Source organism: Melospiza georgiana, chromosome Z, assembly GCF_028018845.1.
Source record: "Melospiza georgiana isolate bMelGeo1 chromosome Z, bMelGeo1.pri, whole genome shotgun sequence".
In the NCBI taxonomy this organism is placed as follows: domain Eukaryota; kingdom Metazoa; phylum Chordata; class Aves; order Passeriformes; family Passerellidae; genus Melospiza; species Melospiza georgiana.
In genome coordinates, this window is record NC_080465.1 from 33,330,410 (window position 1) to 33,350,048 (window position 19,639).

Genomic DNA, 19,639 nt, shown 5'->3' on the forward strand with positions numbered 1-19,639 from the left:
AAAAAAGGCCAAAGTGTATTAAAAATCTATTAATTTTTATTCCTTGCCTGCAATGATGACAGTAAGAGTTGGTTTAACGATTCTGAGGACAAAAGCATTTTGTTCTATATATGCATAGACAACAACAGAATTTCTGTACATGTACATATTTCAATCAGCCACAGTAAGTATCACAATTTATGACAGAGAGCTAAAGTCCATGGGTCAAAATGGAAACAATTTGACTTCCATTTATACAAAAAGTTTCTCTAGTCGAAATCCTCAAAAGATACTCAAAGCAGGCCTAGACCAACCTTAAAGGAAAAGCTGGATGAAGCAGAATTCTAAGGCTTCTTGCAGATGTTTTTCCTCTATAAGAGTGCAGCCCTTTTATAATGAAAGCTGTATGAAATTTTCCTACCGTTTTTATTGCGTTATAATGGAAAGGGAAGTAAACAAGTTACCAAAGTTGCATTCTTCACCAAGTTCTCGGCCAAACTTCAGCATTGCATCTGCCAGCAAGGCTTCTGCCTGAGGATAGCCTGGTCCCTTTTCCTGGCCTCGAATTTTTGACATAGTGTTGATCATGCTGAGTTTAGCTCTGGAAGCTGAAGAAGGCAAGAGACAGAGGTTAGAAGCATGCAATCATTTACCTACACAGGCATAAATCCATTCTTGTGTTTAAGTTTATCTGAGCAACTTAAAACCTATTTTAAAGATACTATGTAAGTTCAGGACTAAGCCCTGTTTTTCATAAATTATTTTTAGAGCAAAGGAATGAAATATTCTTGGTCAATACTGTTTTTATTTTTCTGACAGATTAGAGAGGAGTCTCTGTCCTGAACTTCTAAGACAAAGCTTCCCTTGAAATGACTTGGACAGAAGAAAGCCCAGGAATACTCCCAAAATAGCATGTTTGACCTGTGACAGAGAAGAAAATCTTTACGATATCTCCAGATTAATCTTAATCTTAAAATCCCTAGGTACCAGATGGATACCAGATTGAGCCAGCCTTACCCTCAAGGAAAAGTCCAGACTAGTTACACTGAAGATTAAACTGTGGTACTCCCCATTTTTTAAATGTTTGAAAATTTTTTGGTTGTAGAACATTAAGGAAAGCCTATATCTCCAAACATTATATGCCACAACCTTTCCAACACTTTTTGCTTTTTTATGGGGATTTAGGGAAATTCCTACTTCAATATGGTTTTTCAGCTGTACTTCATCTTGCATTTTATTTCAGACATACACCTGAAGAACAAATATTAAATGACACAACACAAATATTGCAATTGATGGAAACAAAGACAGCAAATATAAAATAATTAATTTGTTTGCTGCTGTGCTCTAGTGAACTTTTGCAACTACACCATGTGAATGGCCTGAAGAGAGTGAATTGGTTAATGCCACTAGACTTCAAATTTGTCCAGCTAAATCCTACTACCAGCAATGGAGACTCAGAGCATGTTCCTAATCTACATTACTATGTGTGCTACTGGGGGGCAGCTATGAATTCTACCATTCTACCTTCCCCCTTGCAAACACTTGACTTTGTAAGGTGCTCTTAAAATTAGTTTTCCTGTCAACAAAACATTATTAGTTCACACTGCTCTGTGCCGATTTCATTGGTCAAAACTCAGCCTTGCACAAGTCACTTCAGCAAAATGAAATATTAGCAGACTGGAGTCAACAAATGTTTTTCATAAATTTATTGTTAAAAGTGGATATCAAAAGAGAGATCTTGTTTCGGAGTAGGTTTCACTTTTCAGCCTTTGTATCTGTTCACAAAGATACAAACATGGAAACCCACAAAGGAAACTCAGGCAAGTCTCACAGTATTTATTTTCCCTGAAAACCAGCTATGAAAGGGCAACGTATTTTTAACATTTAGTAGTTATGGTTTTTTTAGTTTTCCCACTACCCTTGAGTGCCATCAGATTATGTTTTTCAACATCTGAATTTCTTCATGCCTTCTGTTTCTACCCACTACAAAACTACAGTCAGCAGACTTGCTGACTGTTCAATATAAGAAACTGCATTTTAATGAAGTTAAATGTCATTGAAATGATGGTGGCAATAAGAAAATACAGAAACACAAAAGAAAATAAGGCACAAAAAAAATTAGGGGAATAGAGGCGGCAAGCTGAATTAAATCACGAGCAAATGGAGTATTTTCATAAATTAAAGAAAGAAATATAAGAGGGAATATGAAAAAATGAAGTGGCTATATTTTGGACAGCAAGGTAAGAGTAGAAAGCAAAAGTTAGACAATGATGCATACTTCTTTAATTGATGTTTCAAAACAGCATGGACTAGCTGATCTGTAATATCACAGTACTATATTATCCAAGTGTTTTCCAGGCACGTGTTATTTATCAAGGAATGTGTTCTACATCTCAACTCCTCTTCTTCCTTCCAAACCCAGGCAAACTTTTAATTTTCTTTAAAATATTGCTGTTAAAGGAGGTTTTTTTTCCTATTTGTGGCTTGTTTTGTTGTCTTTTTAAAAATTTTTTAAATTAAATTCCCTCCCTTTTCCCAATGTAATATTCCTAATTTTTATGAAAATGGGCAAGCAAATGGGAAATACTAGAAAATGGCATGACCCATGTAAAAGGTAATACAATTGTAGGAAGGATTTAAAAGAGAAAAAAATTTATTTTATTGAAAAAATAAATTACAATTCTTCTCATTATAGGGAGCCCTTTTGCAACTGACATAAAACAATCTAAGACCAGGTGAATGCTGAAAAGGTTTAGTCCTCCTTTCTTCTTACCTGTGGAATGAACAAAATGATCTCATTATATAGGGATGAATGTGAATCTTCCCCCGCCTTTTACAATGTTAACTTTTTGATTCTACTTGCATGTGCCAGAAGCAGATGAAGGGATATGGAGCTAGACACTGGAAACTATTCATTCATTCATCACTGCAAATTTAAAACTGCCTGAAGTGCCTGAAATCACACTCATAGCTACCTGCAGAAATTTTGCTCTCAGCTTTTACTGTGTGCCTGTTTCACAATTCGCAGCAACCATAACCACTCAGATGTGTCAAGAAGGCAGTCAGAGAAGCACTAAACAGCCAAAGCTTATTATTCAATCTACACAGTGTTGCTTAACAGCAATTTGACAGCAGTTAAAAATTTTATCACTATCCCCATAATGCTTGCCAATCCTGTTGCTTTTCCTGCAGAGTACATTACAATGAGTAATGAAGCTGTGGACTTAAGTCATAAACAGAATTTCATCTGCTGACATAGAAACTGTTCTGGTCATCATTATTTTCTATCTAGAAGTTCTTGAACTTGTAAATGCCATTCCTCCTTTTTTTCTTTTTTCAATCCACTATCAAAATAATTATCATTATTATCAAAATAATTATCTTGTTGCATTATTAAAATAATCTCTTCTGTGGTCTAACATAAAAAAATCACCAATTAATCTGTAGCAGCAATAGCCCTTCAGCATACCACACTGGAGCTGAAACATTTCACAGCAGTTCAAATTTATTTCTAGCTACTAGGAATAAAATTTCTCAGTGTAAACATGTGAATTTTTTCTGTAGTTCCATGAAACTCTGAGATACTTATGGTAGACAGAAGGCCTAATTTTACCTTCAGGGAAGCGGTCCCAGAACCAGCCTGACAGAGTTTGAGAAGTGTTTGTACAACACTCTCAGGCATATGGTATGACTCTTGGGGATGGTGCTGTGCAGGACCAGGACTCAATAATCCTTGAGGGTCCTTTCCCACTCTGCATATTCCGTGATTTATCACAGGCTAACTCCATTGACATTAACAGTGATGCTGGCATTGACTTACACTAGTACTAAAACACTTTTGTTCCTAGATCACTACAGAAATCTCTGTAATATTCAATATAATTGTTTCCTTGTTTATTGCAGGTCCAGATCACCCCTTCCTGTAAGAAACCCCTGGCAAAAGAGGAACACGTAGTTCTGCATCACCCCAATTGAACCTGATCTTTCATCTCCCTATGGAAAAGACTCATTGGTTTCTATTTTGAGGGTTCAAATTAGACATGTCTGATAACACTTGATTTTCTGTCCTTTCCTCCAGTATGATATCAACAGCTCTTTTGCACCATCCCTTTTCTGTAATAAGGATGGGAATTGCCAGAGGACCAGAGGAAAAGTGGTACCTCTTCTTGTGCCATAAAGAAAGTTGCTTTGGAACTTTGCTTTTCCATGGTCTGCAAGGACTGCCTGGTCCTTTTCCTTCACATGGCAAATGACTGGGAAGGTAAAGGCAAGGGCTGCCTCATGCAGGTGCTCCCCACCGTGCCTCCCCTGATCCCCAGGTGTGCACTGTGTCAATGCCAGGGCTGCAGCTGCCCCTGCACAGATCTGTGTCAATGCCAGGGCTGCAGCTACCCCATGCACAGAGCTGGGTCAATGCCAGGGCTGCAGCTGCCTGTGCACAGAGCTGTGCTGATGCCAGGGCTGCAGCTGCCTGTGCACAGAGCTGTGCTGATGCCAGGACTGCAGTTGCCCCTGCACAGATCTGTGTCAATGCCAGGGCTGCAGCTGCCCCTGCACAGATCTGTGTCAATGCCAGGGCTGCAGCTGCCTGTGCACAGAGCTGTGCTGATGCCAGGGCTGCAGCTGCCCATGCACAGATCTGTGTCGATGCCAGGGCTGCAGTTGCCCCTGCACAGAGCTGGGTCAATGCCAGGGCTGCAGCTGCCTGTGCACAGAGCTGTGCTGATGCCAGGGCTGCAGCTGCCCCATGCACAGAGCTGTGTCAATGCCAGGGCTGCAGCTGCCCCAGCTGCCCCTGCCCTGCTGCCCTGGGCAGCCACGGTCATCCCCAGCTTCAGGGCAGGCCCCACGCTCACAGTGCTGACACGCTGGCTCCTACAAGTGAGCACACCTGGTTCGTGGGCATGGGCTGCCCACTCACCTAGAGAAAGAAGGCTCAGGAGGGAAACAAAGCCTTCCAAAGCCAGTCTCCATTCTCTCCTAACATAGAGGCTTGTACTCATCTCCGTTGTTTACTTCACCGTAACTTCGCCAATTTTGTGTCAACCTTAATTGCACCAGTGAGGATGAGATCTGTCAGACTTTATACCAGTAAAAAAAAGTGTTTTCAAGAAGTGGTGCAAAACTGTAAAATTGTGAAATTAGGTTACCTGGATTTGGCTGAAGATACTCTATTGTCTTTGCCATTATTTCCACAACTGCCCTGCTGGTAACATCCACTTTCTAGAGGACAGAGGGTTAAACAAAAAGAAAAATGGAAGTTAGACAAAAGGAAGAAGTTTTTCTCTCATTTTGTTCTTATAGATTTTTTTAACTCTTCTTATAATTTTATGTTCTTCAGAACAGCCCTGGTACCAGAACAGCCCTGGAACCAGAACCTGGAACCAGGTGGTAATACCTAGAAAACTACTAAAGTATGAGTCCACCATTTCAGTTTGTAGCAGGTCCATGCTCAAGTAAGGCCACTCAGAATGGGTTAGGAATTTGATACGTTGTACAGTTATTGATACATTTTGACACATTTGATTACTGTACAGGGCTAATTCTTTATATCACCATGGGAACAATTCACAATAGGGAAAATTTCTTGAACAGTCACAGACAGCTTTTTGGAGAGCTGTCTATCTTTGATCCCCTAAAAACTGGCAAAATGAGAGGAAACCAGAAGTCACTCAAAACCAACCACTAACAATAAAATGTGTTGTATACCTCTTCCAGAGCAACATCTGATCAAACTGGGGTAAGGAAGACTAGATATTACTCAGTTCCCAGCTTCAAGAAACCTATCAGCATGAATGCACTGACCATTTATTTCTCCCTGGCTGATTCTCATATTTAGAATTTTAAAAAACTTAAAGCTGAATTGCATTACTTTCTTCTACATTCTTTTGTAGTAAGAAGTCTTCCTTTCTTAGGAAGCAGCCCCTGTCCAGATCCTAGACTGAATGTAGCAAAGTATACAACTATTCTTACTCTCAGAATCAGGCCTCAGAGAAAAAATGCTGGTTTGGCAGATTGGGGGATCCCCATAATGTCCTACACTCTGTATTTATGAGGACACATTGCATTTCTCTGCAGGGTAGCTTGTGTCCCACAGAGTGAACTCCTTTATCATAATGGCAAGTTCCTATTTTAAAAAAGAACACCTGAGATAGGCTGGTTGCATTGTGCTGTCATTATGTCCTTCCTGTTTCCTGTTGCCATTGCCATCTGTCGGGTCCTGCTCTATCCTTTACACCGAGAAGCAGGAGAGGTCTGCCAGGCATAGGTGAATAAATAGCTGAACTGCCAGGCAGGGAACTCAGAAATGGCCAGGAGGCTGCAGAGGATGGTGGGGGCAAGGGAACAGAAGGCCAGGGACATGCAGAGGATCATGTCCACTACCTGCAGAAAAGCTGGCAGTGGACACAGTCCCAGGTGGGCAGCGTGGGGGCAACCGATAGATTTGCTCCATAACTTCCACAGCTTTCAGTGCTCCTGTCTCCTGGGCTGCCAACCCATCCTGCCCACAAGCATGATGTGGGACCCACACCTGGCTGTTGCAATGTCCAATTTATCCCAGTTTTCTGAACCCATTTTCTGGTAGGAATGCCTATACTGGTTACCCACTTAAACAGAAGCTGAGAGGAAGAAACCAGCTCTGTGCTTTCTTAGTAAGAAGTACAAAGTCTATGCCCTTGATTTTCCATCCAAGATTTTTTCTCTACCTCATTATACAAATGTACAGATAAATAGCTTATTTTTCGCTTAATCAGAGTTACATATCAGATACATATGTTACAAAGCTCCTAGCCCAAGCTTTTATTACAAGATTTGATAGTACCTTTGAAAGCTGAAGCCTGAAAAAATGCTGCCCCTACTGATCCTTTCAGGTGAAATACTATCACTGCCACACACAGCTGTGAATTTTTTTCTTTTTTTTTCCCCTCTGCAGGGACACTCAGTGTTATCAGTGCCAGCCTCACCAAACACCCTGTTAGAGTGTTAGAACAACCCTGTTAGATAGAGGGTTCTTCCCCACGTACCTGAAGCACATTGCCAGTGGAGGCTGCCTAGCAGGACCCCTGAACCTGTGAATGAATACCTCCATGCCATTGCCATGCCTACAGCCTTGAATTACCAGCACCCTTCCCCATTGAAATGGCTGTCTTGTAGACTGACTCCGTTTTCAGAGATCCTCTACAGAGGTTTAAATGCAGCTAATTTGTAGATGACTTCAGCCCCAGTCTCTGAATGAGGAATTTGCATTATAGAGTGCCACACATTACATATCCCTTGGTTAGAAAACAAAAATAAATAGAAAACTGACAACACAGTCCTGCTGAGTTAAGTGTTTCAAAATTCTCTGAGTGATTCCAGGACCAAAACCTTTCAAATTCCTGTCCTAGAAAGAAAAATGCATGGTAATAATGAATATATGCTGTATTTTGACTTACCCTTTCCATTTCTTTGAAATCATCATCTAGTTTTGTTCCTTCCGCACCTCCTACTTTTTCACTCACTTTCTGCAATTAAAAAAAAGAACAACAGATTCAGCAATAACTGAGAAAAATTCAGCTACAATATTTCCTTGTAGAAATGCTAAGGGGTTTTTTTCTGTTAAGTCAGTACAACAGTAAAACTTATTACTCCTTCTGAAAAACTTATTTCCAACACACTCCAAAGTGAAACATTCAGAAATAATGTGTTACTGCTTAAGCCTCAGAGACCCAGTCTTTGACCAAGGATAGAAGCCACACCTAAGCACAAAGCACAAAGTGGCTCTGGTCATCCAGAAAGCAAGATGCACCTATGCCTGAGAACTTTAGATGTTGACTCACCCTGAAGCAGATCACCAGTAAAAATCAAGAGTTTATATATAAACTTGATAGACAGAGAGACAGGAAGATTGATTAAAAAAACCCCTGTATTCATTCCATGAAAGAGCCTGAGTATTATGTTATACATAAAATACACAACTCACTTATCTAGATAGAAAGAAATATAGGGAACTCTGTTAGTATGACTTTAGCAAATGCTCTGTTTTTTTTATAAAATATTACGTTTGAAAACTAATTGGAAAATGGAATAGTGTTACTGTTTCATCTCCCTAATACAATGTAATACATTGACAGTCAGTAACATTGACAATAACAGACTTGAAGAGTAACTGCTCTACAGCACCATTCAAAGTGGATTTTAACAATTGCATTGTCAGTCACAAAGTCTTTTACTACTATACTCCCTCAAGGAAATCAGGTGCATATGATTCAATGAACGTATTAAACTTTCACTTGGATGGTATTTGTCATAAGAAATTAATCACTATATAAGTTATTAATTACTGATTTCAGTGAAGTGATTCCAATAATAAACAAGAAGAAAGAAAATAACAATTTTACTTTTCCCCTTTTGGTTTTACCTACTGTGGTAAGTCCTCTATTTTATTTTTTTAGTATAAAGAGGAGGAATACCCACAGTCACTCACATGCCATTAGTAAAATCCAGACATCTGTATGATTTTAAATTCACTTCAGTTCACTACAACTAAGCTGCAAGTGCATCATGGCCAAGCACTTACTAATGCAGGCTGTAATTATCTGTGCAATAGGAAATAGCTATCAGCTCTGTTTGTTTTCTGTCAGCATCTCATAAATTAGTAGCCAAAATGGTGCATTAATGAAACAACAATACTATGACAAAAACAAGGAACTGTATTTCCCAGTATTTCCTGTACAAAAGAGATGTGCAAAATCATACAGACAGCCTCCTATCAATAATCTGAATATGAATGAATTTGTGTGGTCTGTATTACTAAACTTGTGATCTACAGAGATAAGTGAAGTGCCACAACAGAATCAAACACAGAACTGTTAGGAGTAGTGGACAAGGGATAGTTTCAGTTTTAAAAGATTTATTAATTAGTTTCATGAATGAATCTTCTGCAAATGGATATCCTACTACAGATAATATGGCTAAATCTGCACAGAAGCTTCCTACTATAAAGATTTCACATCCCAGAAAATAACAGTATGCTTATATGCTAGGACTTAAATATTTAAAATAGATTTTTCATATCTGTAGTTCAACTCCAAGGCAACAAAGTACTCAAAAGGAATTAATCTCCCAGCCCTTTTGAGCTGTAGCTCTACATTTCATCATTTTGAAATATTTTCATGGTTGATGAGAATTTGCAAAGACGTGTCTTTTCATTCCCACAGATGCCCTAAATATCCTAATTCACATCTATCAACCAGAGCAATTGCTCCTTTCTTTCACATTCATCACTACTCCAGCTGAGAATTGTATGACACTCTTAAAAGCACAGCCCAGCAGTCTTCTGGAGTGGTCACTGCATAGTCAAAAAGGCAGGTCAGCTCTCTCTTCTAGACTTCCTTTCAGTTTTTGCTAACCTTGTCAATATTAGGCTCGAAGTTACCATCCAGAGTCACTCATTTAGGGTAGCTAAAAACACTATGTGCTAAGCAGAAAATGAATTTGTAAAGCTCTGTGACAAGTACTGTTACAAATGGTTGAGTCAAAGGAGAGAGAAATATGAGCTGTTAAGTCTTCAGCCCTTCTGGGGCTGGGAGTGTCTTCTCTCAGGGTAGTTACGTCACATACCCTTAAGGAACCGTGCTCAACTCCATTGTGCAGACAAACCTCTGTTTTGGAGAAGCACTGACAGACCTCAGGAAAAAAACACCTGAACCAAAATCCCACTTAAAATGTAAGTACTGTTTGGTTTTGATTTTTTTTAATTTTTCCTTGAAGACCACAGTTACTCAAGCAGTCAGAGATGAGAACTCTAATTAAGAATTCAGATTTAAGGATAAAATAAAACCCTCAACAGTTCTTTCCCCTTGGGTCAGAAGGGAATAATCTGCTCAAAAGAGGGTACCACACCTCCTTTTCAAGGCCAAAAGCAGAAGATGTCAGGTAGGACCTTTGAGCCTGAGAAAGGCATTTGCAATAGGGTCCACATCTATGCCATTGTAGTACTATTGACTAAATTTGGAGATATTTTTCAGCCTGTTTATATTCATCCTCCAAATCAATTGTTAAAGCATTTCACTCAGACTACCACTCCACCAGTATCTAAGTTTGTCAGATCTGATTATCATAGGTCATGAACCCATGCCAGCTCTCATCAGCTCAGGATCTGCTCTCATGCCAAAGATTTAAGAAGCTCTCAGGAACATCGTCAGCTAACAGCTACAGCTACCCAGAAACTGAAAGGCTCCCTGGCCATGTCATTTTAAGGCATCAACATTTTGATTCTTTCTTTACAACAGATCTAAAATTGGGCTTTTTAAAGGAACAAGGAGATATCCTGAAAACATTTCTATGAATCAAGAATATACAGACTTCTTCTACCCCTAATAATGTCATGTGTTACTGTTGGTATCTTCATACTTTATTTGACTGAAAACCAGTGCTATACAGTCTCTTGGAGTAAATTCCAATTTTATAACAATCATATTTCCACCCAGGTAGAACATGAATTTCACATCTTCTGATCAGAATGGTTTCAGTAGGAACAAAAAAATTGGTATGACTCTTACACTTAGGGGAAAAAATAAACTTTTTTTCCCCTGGCAGTTAATATTAAGAACACAGATTTTGGTAAATGTTCACAGGAGCTGGAACATAAGCCACAGCAACAGGAATGAGGTTTGGTAGATGGATTTCATGTGAAACAACAAAACTTGTTAAGTCATAGTTATGAAGCCATTTGTTCCATTTTTCATGCATTTGTGCAAATAACCCTTTTTTTCTTTTTTGATGCATTGGTGTGTTATGATGCCGTATGTCAAGGGACAAAAGAATGCTTGAACAGTCACTATGAATATCTTGAAAATTCCAGTAAACTTTTACAGAATACAGGGATGATCACTTAATAGCTCATGCAGCAGTCCTCTAAAGGTCTTGGATGCTGTCATCTCTCACTGTTCACAAAATATTAATATAAATCAAACATGCATTATACAACTGTTCCAGGACACTGAATTGTACCGAGGTTCTGAACAATTCACAGGTCAAAGACCCGCTACCAGAAAGTCCTGAAGACTATGACATGACACTACCCAAACTTGAAAATGCAGTAAGACCTGCATTAAACTGCCCTTTAGTCACCTGAGTTTGCAGCTCAACTAATTTAATGACATACTAGTTTGGCAGCAAGTGTAGGTAGCAGCTTTGTCTCTATAGAGGAGGAGGAAAGCAGTTTAAAATAGATTACCAACACAATACACTGCATTTCCGTATGATGCAAACTGAATGCCCCGTTCACAAAGTGGTCATACCACAGTACTACTGAAAAGTAACAGTCTCCTTATTCCACGCATTTCTAACTCCAAATACATATCCACAGCACAATTTTCTATTCCTCAAAGGAAGGCTGTTGACAGCAGAGTTCTACCAAATTGTCACACAGTGGACAGGCTGGTAGAAAGAAAATTTTTATTAATATGAAAGCAATGGGAGAAAGATTATTAAATGAAGCTTACAAATTCACAATGGAAAATGAAAATGCCCTCTGTAGTTCATGCTCATTAAGTTCAAGTCACCCTATTGGTTTCTCATTCCTGATTGCTCTGTATTTCTTCCACAGGTTTCTACAGTTCTTCCATGCTGTTTTTGCCATTTTGAGTTTTTTCTTTCACAATAAGGAAGCACAGTGACAGAATTATCTTCAGGTTTGTTAAAAATTTTCAGATCAGCTTTAAAATGCTGTGATGCTTTGTAAGCTTTTCAAAGACAAGGAAGAAGTACACATTTCAATGGAAGAGGTCTGTCTATATATGGTGATGGTTTTCCAACACTTCAGGCTCTTCAGGAGAAAGTATTTGAAAAGAAACATATCTATTTTTCAAAAAGCACAGTCTTCTAACCAAGACTTTTTTTTTTTTTTTAATTCTGTCCACACACTAGAGTAAGAAAAAAACTGCCACCTGCAGGCTAATTTTTGTGTCTGGCTGATCCTGCACTGTTTGGCATTTATGGTATCAGAATTTACTACCACAGAAAACAAGTGACATCTGAAATTTAGATTAATGATCATGGCCCTGGTTCTCTGTGGATTATGAAACATCTCATGGCACATTCTCAGCAATAACAGTCAGCAAGAGAGGAGCTCTTCTGCTTATTCAGATAAAATAGAATAGGAATTGTAAGAAAAACCCACCACAAAAGTATATGTAAATTAGCTGCATTTTAGACTTCTTCTTTTTCAATTGACATCAATATATAGAATAAAAAATTACTTTTCCAGATCAGTATGGAGATACTTTATCTCAGAAACATTAAGAGGCCATAGAAAACATTAGTATTGATTCACAGCACCTCATCATATACTGAAAATAATTTCAGCAGAAGTAGAGCAATCTCACTCAATTTTTCCAGAATAACCATCTAGATAAGGTAGTCCTCATTTACAAGCCAAATGACCCAGTATCATGAGTTTTGGAAAGCTTCAGGAAACTCAACAAATGTGATAAATGTCACAAGAAGCCAGAAGTGTTTGATAAGCCTTACATCCATACAGTAGTTATTTGTTAGCAAAATTGAGCAAACCCCACACTTCCATTAAATGCATCAGATTTCACAAGGAAAGCTTGTTACACTCAGCATTGCATTTTACATTATTTGAATTTTATTCTATTCTTCTTTTAAATATGTGAACAACTTGTGTGAAATAGAGACTGTCAATAAAAGACAACATGAGAATATAAAAAAGCCACCTTAGTTGTAAAATGAAAATAAGATCCAAATTTTACATACATTGGAGTTACAGTAATGCCCATTTACATTTAATTTGTGAATTTCTCTTCTTCAGCTGTAGAGCCACAATGGAAGGCCACCATGCCAGCTGGAGCTCAGCGCCAGAAGATCCTTCCCATACGGAACTGAGGAGCATAGTGACACCACTACTATCACAGAAGCTGTAACGGGCCATGAAGTCAGCATGAAAAGGAAAAATAAAAAAACTTACAGAACTAAGAATCTCCAGAGAACCTAATTTTTTATGTCCTGTTTCCACTGAGACTCTGATTATGCCATTAAGGCTTTGTTTTCTCCATGGCAAAATGAAGAAATGCACTTGCAAAGCACATGGGAAAATAGTTAGCATTAATTTACACCTGCTACTGCTTGCCATCAGCAGCATATCTAGCAGAAATGTTCGTGATGTATTTTAGGTAAGCATCTGCCAGACAAGCCTGAGATTATATTTTCTTTTTCCCTTCTGTCACTCAGTAGATATATTTAATCAGGGAATAATATACTCTGTCCCCTGATGGCACTGAAATCACTTTCTTCCTGCTAGAAAATTTTTGTTTGCTGGCCTGTTCTACCACAACACCAAACTAGCCACAGGCTGGCTAGCTTTATTCACCCTTAAACATTCCCTTGACTCTGCTGTTGGATTCAGAGTGTGAACAATAAAGTGTGCTATTCAAAGACCAGGAAGTAAACTGAGTTTTAGAAACTCAAGCAGGGAAGGCTATGACTGGATTCTAAAAGGCTTGCCTTCTTCTCTCACAAAGCATCGTCTAAATACCCTTTATATATACCCACAATAGCTTGGCCTTGCTAGTCCTCACAGCTGCTAGTAGTAGGGCCCACAGCCCTGTTTATGAGTTCCACTAACAGTCTGAAGGCAGGTCAGAAAGCCAGGGAAATTGGCTCTAGATGGGACATACGTAAGACACAAGAACTGCCAGTGTGAAAGACAGGCCATTGCTAAAGCCTGTCAAGCCATGAATGAAACTCCTTGTGGGACAGGCTGTCCAGCGATGCCAGTGTGCAGCAAAAGAAAATATCTCAGCCAAACTATTTCTCCTCAAGAAGGACACACAAGGTAAGGATCCCAACCTCCAGCATTGCCACATGGTAAGAAAAATGCATTGTGAACCTGTCCCATGTTCTTACTCTTTTCATTTAGTTTCAATCTCTTTTTTGATTTTTCATCTTCAGCCAGAGTATTCCAAGGAGAGGGACGAGGGTGGCTAGAGTAATCATTTCTTCAATCTGATCCAGCCTTTTGCTTTCCAACTACTACCAAGGACCATACTGCAGAATTTCTGCAACTCTAGCAATGCAGGGGAAGTCATTTGCATTCAGCGCTAGTGCACCATATGAAAGTATGCCGCAAGCTTCTGCACTGACAGGAGTTACTGCAGAGACTCTGCTGCAATGCTGCTGCTGCATCACACTGGAGGCTGTCCCCTGGCAAGTGAAATAAAACAGGCTGAGGGCAGGGAAGGAACTGCTGGGGAAGTACTGGTGCAGTACTGCTCCGTGCTGTATCTCTGTAAGGGAAGCTCCTGTCCAGAGGCACCCACACCTCGACAGATGAGGAAGGTACTACCCTACGGCTGACAAAAATTGAAATCAGTGTTATGCATTCCAGTGACAGAAGTGGGCTGATAGCAGAGACACTGCAATGATAACAGAATTAATTTCACAAATTTAAACTCATTACTGAAGTCTTGCCTGTTTACCAAACACACACTTCAGGAGGCTGGCTCTCTGCAAAGTTTAAGTTCAGCCAGAAAGCTGGTCACAACCCCAGCACCTCTGAAGTTTAGAGTGGCCTTGGGAGCTGGCAAAGAGAAGCTGGCAGAAGCTCAAAAGCTGACAGAGAGCTGAAGACAGTCAGAACACTGTGTGCTTTTTTCAACACTCTCTGTCCCCAGAAGGACACCAGTATGAGAAAAGGAAGAAATTGGTATTTAAAAGGTGGCTGTGTTAGCTGGAAAACATGCCAATATCTGCTTTTTTGCAGTACAGGAAAGAAGCAGAGAATCTATTCCTACATGACATCTCTACTTCCAATGACAACAGTACTATGATTCTGTCAGTCCCTATAGTGAATATGTGGGCAATAAAATGCCCACAAGTTTTTTACTTTTGTGTAAAGAGACCTGGATTCAGACCCACATTTCTTACATCAGCAGTGGAAGCCCTGCCCTACACTGCACTGCCACAAAGAAAGAAGACACCTGTGCTATATTTCTCAGAGTGCCAAAAAATTTTTGGTAGCTGCCTGTTTTTTGATGTAAGCAGCTCATTCCACTGAGTGGTGATAAGCAAATTCTAAGAGAGGGGCAAAGTCCAAACCCACTAAAAGTTTCTGAAGTTCTCATGTCTCTTTCTTAGAAAAGTACACAGCACTGGCTTTCTTATCTGGAATGCCACCAGTTGCCAGCTCCTGACCTATCATGCTCTATTATCATGTGTAAATGGGATTTGTATTTGAAAGAGTGTACACCTTAAAATGACATATTCACTCAAACTTCCATACCTCTGTCATGTCTCTAAAGCAATATTTAGGGCAGATGAGTGGCACATGTACAGTATGACAATATATGGAGTGGAAAAATAGAGGAAAAGAACACAAAACAGATATCCATCCAGTTAGCATCCTAATATGGAGCATGTTTATGGATCATGATCCATCCTAGCTAAACTACTCACATTAACATGTTTCATTCATCCATGTAGCTTCTAAATTCAGCAGGAACAATGATCTCTACCATCCCACTGCTTCACTTGGCACATGCTTTACCACAAAGTAGACACAATCTGGGCACAGGTGACAGGAAATTTAAATAATCCCATGGTTTGTTAAACTATGTCACCAGACTGCTTGTCCTCACCTTTTCCATTTTAGCACAAAACTGTGTTTCCTGCAGCAGTGGTTTAAGCTGCCAGCTGGGAGGCTGAGCTCATACTCACTCTTCATGAAGGATGTTTACTCTTGGCTACTGATCCAGCAGATTTACATGTGCTAGACATCAACTCTGAAAAACACTGGAGTATTTCACAGGCAGGGAAAATCAGTCATAGCAGGTAAAGAGTGCTAGGGTACAGTCTACAGCTTGCTAAAATCTCCACAATACTGAGTCCAAATATTTGATCAGCATTATGCAAGCAGTGATGAAACAATATTGATTGGTCAAGCAGACATGACTTTGTTAGGCAAATCAACAGCCCATTATTCTAGAGTGTTAAAGCTTTGTAATTTTTCTCTCAATAAAAGAATGAATTAAAGTCTAGCAGAAATAAATAGGGCATAACCTGGCCAAAAAAAAGAGGAAGAGGAAGAGGAAGAGGAAGAGGAGGAAGAGGAAGAGAGCAGGCAAAATAACAGCATGAGAAATTCCCAGCAACCAAATTTAGGGCATATTTTACACCACCATATAATGTATATTAGTCTACATGCCTTCTGCTGGGTGAAGGCTAGCCTAGTCTTTAACATCTGGAAATGTGAGAATGCAGGGAACATTCAGAAGCTGCTAGAGGATAAGAGAACATGGCTCAAATATGATTCATCAATTTAGCAGCCATACAAACTCTGCCATTGTGAAGTTGCTCCTGCTACATTTGGAAAAGAGTTTGTTGGAAACTCTCACTGAATTAATTTTTATCTATCTAAGAGAAGATATTAAAAGAAGTTTGTGAGGAAAAACCTGTCCGTAATCTGTTGCTAGTACTGACGTGCATTTTATTTCTGGTTTTCCTATTGCCACTACATCTAAAAGGCAGTCTACACAGCTCAGCAAAGTGCCAGTCCAAACTATTTTCCTATGTTGCTGGCAGGCAGTGTTGATAGCTTATTAACTACACACTTAACAAGCCAAACCCACCCAACACTTTCAGTTTGATAGCAGCACATTTAGAAATTGCTGAGATCTGCTTTAAGCTCTGTTTTTGTTTTTTTTACATGAGCACTATTTAAATTAAACTGAGTGCATTCCCATTAAACTGCTGTCCTCTGTCTCAACTCACCATGTAAGAACAGTATATCCCAAAGCACTGGCCTGTTCTTGGGGCTGGAGAGCACCACAATTTAACAGTAAAGCTCTGTGAGCCACTGGGCATTTCTGAGGTGAGCCCCTGATGGACTGAAATGGTGGTGTGCCTTTTTGTGCTTCTGAGATATATGCAAGAGGAAAAGAAGAAAGGGGGGGACTGAGTGAGTTAGGACTGGATGAAACATACCCAGATAAAAGAAGAAAATGACTGGAGACATCACTTAGCCTGACACTGTATTGTGCTATAAGCACGCTACACAGAGCTGAGGCAGCTTTTCTTCTGCAACAATGTCAGCAGAGGGACCCTGTCAGTATTCCTGGCATGGAGTAAGAGCATACCTTTCCTCCCAAAATGAAGGCATAACCACAGCCTTAGGCATTAATATCTAAATTTTAAGATGATAATTTTCCTCCCTTCAACACTATGTGTATTAGCTACCAATGATAAAGGTCATTTTAAAATGTAAGGAAACTAAAATTGCATAAATCAACAAGAGACCCACCAGAAGCACCTCTGACATCCCTGCAGCTACACAAACATATCTGCTTTAAGCAAAGGCAGAGCTGAATCTGCTGCTCTCTGATGGGTACTGCCCTCCAAGAGGCACCAAAGGAATGAGAAAGATGACCATAACATCCCCCCAAAATAAATTATACAGTAGCATTGATCTCACTGACTGGTTCATGACTATTGTCACATCTGATCACAATGCAACAAGCAAACTCTGCCCAGTTGCAGTAATGGGTCTACGGTTCTAGCCTGAATTCAAGATATCAGTGCTCCTCTGACAAAGGAAAGTTGGAACCTTTCGGTAAGTTTTTAACTAATTTACAAAGCAGAGTCTTACTACTAAAAGGGATATACAGATTTTTTGAGAGATAAAATGAAAAAGTGATTTTTGCTAATGTTAGCTCACAACTTGTTTGATGGACTCCTGGTGAAAAAGTGATTTAAAAAAAATAACAGAATTTTTAAAAACCCAAACAACAGATGACACAGGTCCTTGCTCAAAGGATCTGTGGCCAGCTCAAAACTGGTAAAAATTTACACCATTGAGTATCTCAAGATATTTGCAGTCCTCTACAATCAGTCTTTCAGGCTTGCATCACAGTCAAACCTCTGAGCCACTGCAGATCTAATTATATACTACTACCTGAAGTTTCACAGAAAAGAGGAACGTTCCTCTTCATGTACAAATTCATTTGCTGCCTTCTGCCTTTCCCCTGTAATTTTAACAGTTTATGGGAATAAACTATGGCATTTTATGAAGTCTTCAAGACCTGGCTGTGCAAGCTCACTAAAAAATGAGGACTTTGAATTTTAAAAACTGACTTGGAAGATGCAAATGTGGAACTGCTTACATTTTCTAATTTTTACAAAAATATGAAAAGTGACAACAGATTCTTTTTGAAATTGCCTTTAACAGTTAGTTATTTTTTATGGCCACTCCCTGCCTTCAGTGTCTGGAAGTCTACACTGACAATGAATGTGTTTTTAAACTCCATAAAGAAAATGTACTTAAACTCCATTAGCACATGCAGAAAATAAAACAAGCAAAGTAGATTCTAATGTGCACATGCACAGGTAAATAGGCTACTTTCAGAGATGAGAGAAAATAAGTCTGAAAAATACTGAAGTCTTCACAAAAATACAGGTAAGATTTTATAAATGCTGCCATTTCATCCTTCCTAAACCACACCAGAGGCATGTTCCTCTGAAAAATGAGAAATCATCTTTTAGACAGGGCACACTGAATAAAACCATACCTACATAAAGGGAACAATGTTCTCAACTAGGAGTGCAGAAATGTAGACATGAAATATATTATTTGGTGCTAAAGCCCCACCTGATTCCTTCAGCATTTAATGCAGATGAAGAGCTATTGTAAGAGTGTTTCTTTTTAGAAAAACAGCTGCATATTCATGTCAATAGTTTATTAAGATTAGTTTATTTAGTTTAATTCATCCCATTTAGAAAAACCACGTCTGTCTTTGAGAGACTCAGAAAGACCCATGCCCATGGACTCTGCCTGCCTCCACATCTACAGGCACCTCACTGACACTTCTTTTCTCCATTTTAGAGTACAAAGCTGACATAAGACATGTCATACAGTCCTTGCAACATGCACAGAGACTTTACTGGTTCTGTAAAACACATGGAGGTTACTATCTGCTACCTGTGAAAGAGTACTACCTGGCAGGAGAGGAGAGGGCATGTGAAAAAAGCAAGGAAACCAGAGCACAATGGAGACAGGCCCTTCAGTAGGTGTAACACACATGAATCAGCTTCCATTTTATGACACAAGTTATTCTAACAGATGCTCTATGCTACCCTATCAGTGGAAGATTCACTTCTTCTTTCATCTGCTTTCTTAAAAACATGTACCTTGTGTTGCCAGGCACTGATTTGCTTTATTCAAGGTTCTATCCCAGAGGTATTACATTTCAGCAAAAAGAATATTCGTATTTTACAGAATAAGATGAAAGGGATATGCAAAATAAAGCTCTGAAATGCATAGGATTCCCTTTCCATTTGAAATAAACTAATGAGAAATGTTTTAGAAGACAATCACCTTACACTAGAGCAGAAAGTAGAACTTTATCTTCCTTCTGTCCTCGCCATGTTTTCCATAGTGGCAAGTGTTAAAACATGTCATGAATTTTGGGGTAAAAACACATTACAGTGTGCATATGATATCAAAGCATGTATGATCCTTTATGTTAATCTGTTAATTAAATAGAGAACATTTATGTTCGATATGAAATTTACCACACGTTATTCTGTGGTGATGTAAAAGCAAAAAGTAACAAAAATGTAAACCAGATGAGGTTTTCAAATGTCAGAATTTAAACATCAC

General features: G+C 39.2%; 1 protein-coding gene across 1 annotated transcript in view; it reads right to left on the reverse strand.

Annotated features, from left to right (window-relative positions):
* Nucleotides 1-19,639, reverse strand: part of SH3GL2 (SH3 domain containing GRB2 like 2, endophilin A1) — an 88,630-nt gene that overhangs the window by 11,611 nt on the left and 57,380 nt on the right. The window contains exons 2-4 of the mRNA XM_058043293.1: nt 7,419-7,487; nt 5,133-5,205; nt 444-587 (exon numbers count right to left, since the gene is read on the reverse strand). Coding sequence (XP_057899276.1) covers nt 444-587; nt 5,133-5,205; nt 7,419-7,487 — 286 coding nt within the window. The remainder of the gene's footprint in view (nt 1-443; nt 588-5,132; nt 5,206-7,418; nt 7,488-19,639) is intronic.